Source organism: Eimeria mitis, genomic scaffold (genome assembly GCF_000499745.2).
Source record: "Eimeria mitis Houghton genomic scaffold, Emh_scaff4353, whole genome shotgun sequence".
Classification (NCBI taxonomy): Eukaryota; Apicomplexa; class Conoidasida; order Eucoccidiorida; family Eimeriidae; genus Eimeria; species Eimeria mitis.
In genome coordinates, this window is record NW_013572671.1 from 798 (window position 1) to 3,297 (window position 2,500).

Consider the following 2,500-nt stretch of genomic DNA (forward strand, 5'->3'; position numbering starts at 1 on the left):
AGTGTAAGAAGTGACAAAAGACTGCAGCTCCCGCTGCAGCACTGTCTGCTGCTGCTGCTGCTGCTGCAGCAGCAGCAGCAGCAGCAGCAGCAGAAAGGAGAACGGCTGTTGCTGCTGTGCTGCCGGAGATTGCGCATTGCTAGAGCAGCTGCTGCTGTTCCTGCTGCTGCTGCTGCAGCAGCTGCTGCAGCTGGTGTTCATGTTGCTGCTGCAGCTGGTGTTGCAGCAGCAGCAACAGCAGCAGCAGCAGNGCTGCTGCAGCTGGTGTTCATGTTGCTGCTGCAGCTGGTGTTGCAGCAGCAGCAACAGCAGCAGCAGCAGCAGCTGCTGCTGCTGCTGCAGCACTTACTTTTTGTCTTTGGCTAGTCGAGCTGAGCGTCTCTTTGTGGAGGGTTCATCAGCCTTCGCAGCTGCCTCTTTCTTGCTGCTGCTGCTGCTGCTGCTGCTGCTGTCTGCAGCTGATGCTTTGCTCTTCTTGCTGCTGCTGCTGCTGCTGCTGCTGCTGCTGCTGCTGCTCTCTGCAACAATTGCCTTTCCTTTGTTGCTGCTGCTTTTGCTGCTGTCTTCTGCTGCTGCTTCCTCTTCTGCTTCCTCCCGCGCTACGCTGTACATACACCGCAGCAGCAGCAGCAGCAACAGCAGCAACAAACCTGAAACAATCTTGCTGCTAATACTGCTGCAGCTAATATTGCTGCAGCAGCTGCTGCTGCTGCAGCAGCTGCTGCTAATGTTGATGAACCTACCTTGGGGGGCGATCCGAATCCTCTCCCTGCTGCTGCTGCTGCTGCTGCTGCTGCTGCTCTTGCTGCTCTCCATTCTGCTCGTCTTGCTGCTGTTGCTGTTGCTGCTCATCTTGCTGCTGTTCCTGCTGCTGTTCATCTTGCTGCTGCTGCTGCTGCTGCTGCTGTTCATCTTGCTGCTGCTGCTGTTCTTCGTCTTGCTGCATTTCCTCTCGATTCTGCTGCTGTTTCTCCTGCTGCTGCTTCTCTGCTGCAGCAGCAGCTGCTGCAGCATCCTCCGCTGGCTGTGCAGCTGTTTGTTTGCTGGTGTCTTCATCTGCTGCTGCAGCAGCAGCAGCTGCTGCTGCTGCTTTAGGAGCAGCAGCAGCAGCAGCAGCAGGAGAATCTCTATCAACAAGCATCTCTGTGTCTTCCTTTTGTACATTATTATTTGCTGCTGTTTCTTCTGCTGCTGCAGCACTGCGTGCGCTCTTGCCCTCTGCTGCAGCAGCAGCAGGAGCAGGAGCAGCAGCAGCAGCAGGAGCAGGAGCAGCAGCAGCAGCAGCAGGCAGCGACTGGTGCAGCACAGAGGGGCGTGGGGTGTATATCCACTCCTCACGCATGCATAGTTTTGGGTCTTTGTATGGGGCCAGCCTTCTGCTGCTGCTGCTGCTGCTGCTGCTGCTGCTCTGCTTCCTCAGAATAGATAACACCAGAAAGTCCCCCACTTGAAACTTCACGTCCTGCACACAAACCCTAAACCCTAAACCCTAAACCCTAAACCCTAAACCCTAGACGAGGGGTTATAGAGACGATAGGTTCTGCTGCGGAAGAAAAGGAATACTGGCATGTGTGTAAACCCTAAACCCTAGAAAGTAAACCGTTACACACATAAACCCTAAACCCTAAACCCTAAACCCTAAACCCTAGACCCGCTTCAGCGACACTGCTTTGCGTTGAGAGATAGAGGGAGGTTTTAGGGTTTCTTGCAGCTGGGGTTTACACTTGTTTATAAAAATTAGGGTTTAGGGTTTAGGGTTTAGGGTTTAGCGTGGAGAAGAATGAAGGGGGATGCATGTGTACAGCAAGCACCCTAGAAACCTAGGGTTTAGGGTTTAGGGTTTTTTAGGGTTTAGGGTTTAGGGTTTACAGCGAGGGTGCGTGAGTCTTCTTTGGGGTCGGGGATGATGGAGTGCAGCAAGCCAACATCCGCGAATACGTTCTGGCCTTCTTTGTCTACACGCAAACCCTAAACCCTAAACCCTAAACCCTAAACCCTAGACGCAAGAAAAGGCTGAGGGTTTTTCATGTGCTGGAGATGGTTCGATAAGCTAAGTGTTTCTGAGAGCGAGGGTTTATGGTGTATCGTGTGTGGTGTTTTCTCTGTTGAGGGTTTAGGGTTTACCGAGGGTTTAGGGTTTACCGAGGGTTTAGGGTTTAGGGTTTAGGGTTTAGGGTTTAGGGTTTACCGGGGTAACAAAGCCTGAACTGCCACAGCGCCTTTCTATCTCTCGCCTCAGCACAAACATCTTTTATTAAATAACAAATCTCCCGCAAACGCGTATCCATCCACGCATACACCTGAACAAACCCTAAACCCTAAACCCTAAACCCTAAACCCTAAACCCTGAAAAAAAAACCCTTTCTACCAAACCCTAAACCCTCGAATACGCACCCCCCCCTCCCCCCCACCCCAAACCCTCTCCCTGCTGCCCCGCCCCCCCCAAAACCCAAAACCCCAAACCCTAAACCCTAAACCCTAAACCCTCGAGAAGGGTTTA

At 52.8% G+C, this 2,500-nt stretch overlaps 1 protein-coding gene across 1 annotated transcript in view; it reads right to left on the reverse strand.

Moving 5' to 3' along the window:
• Positions 1–345: 345 nt before the first annotated feature.
• Positions 346–2,500, reverse strand: part of EMH_0074480 (Si3a-associated protein 18, related) — a gene marked incomplete at both ends in the record, with an annotated part of 3,324 nt that continues 1,169 nt past the window's right edge. The window contains 4 exons of the mRNA XM_013499469.1: positions 346–604; positions 744–1,462; positions 1,870–1,955; positions 2,189–2,300. Of these exons, the coding sequence (XP_013354923.1) occupies positions 346–604; positions 744–1,462; positions 1,870–1,955; positions 2,189–2,300 (1,176 nt within the window). The remainder of the gene's footprint in view (positions 605–743; positions 1,463–1,869; positions 1,956–2,188; positions 2,301–2,500) is intronic.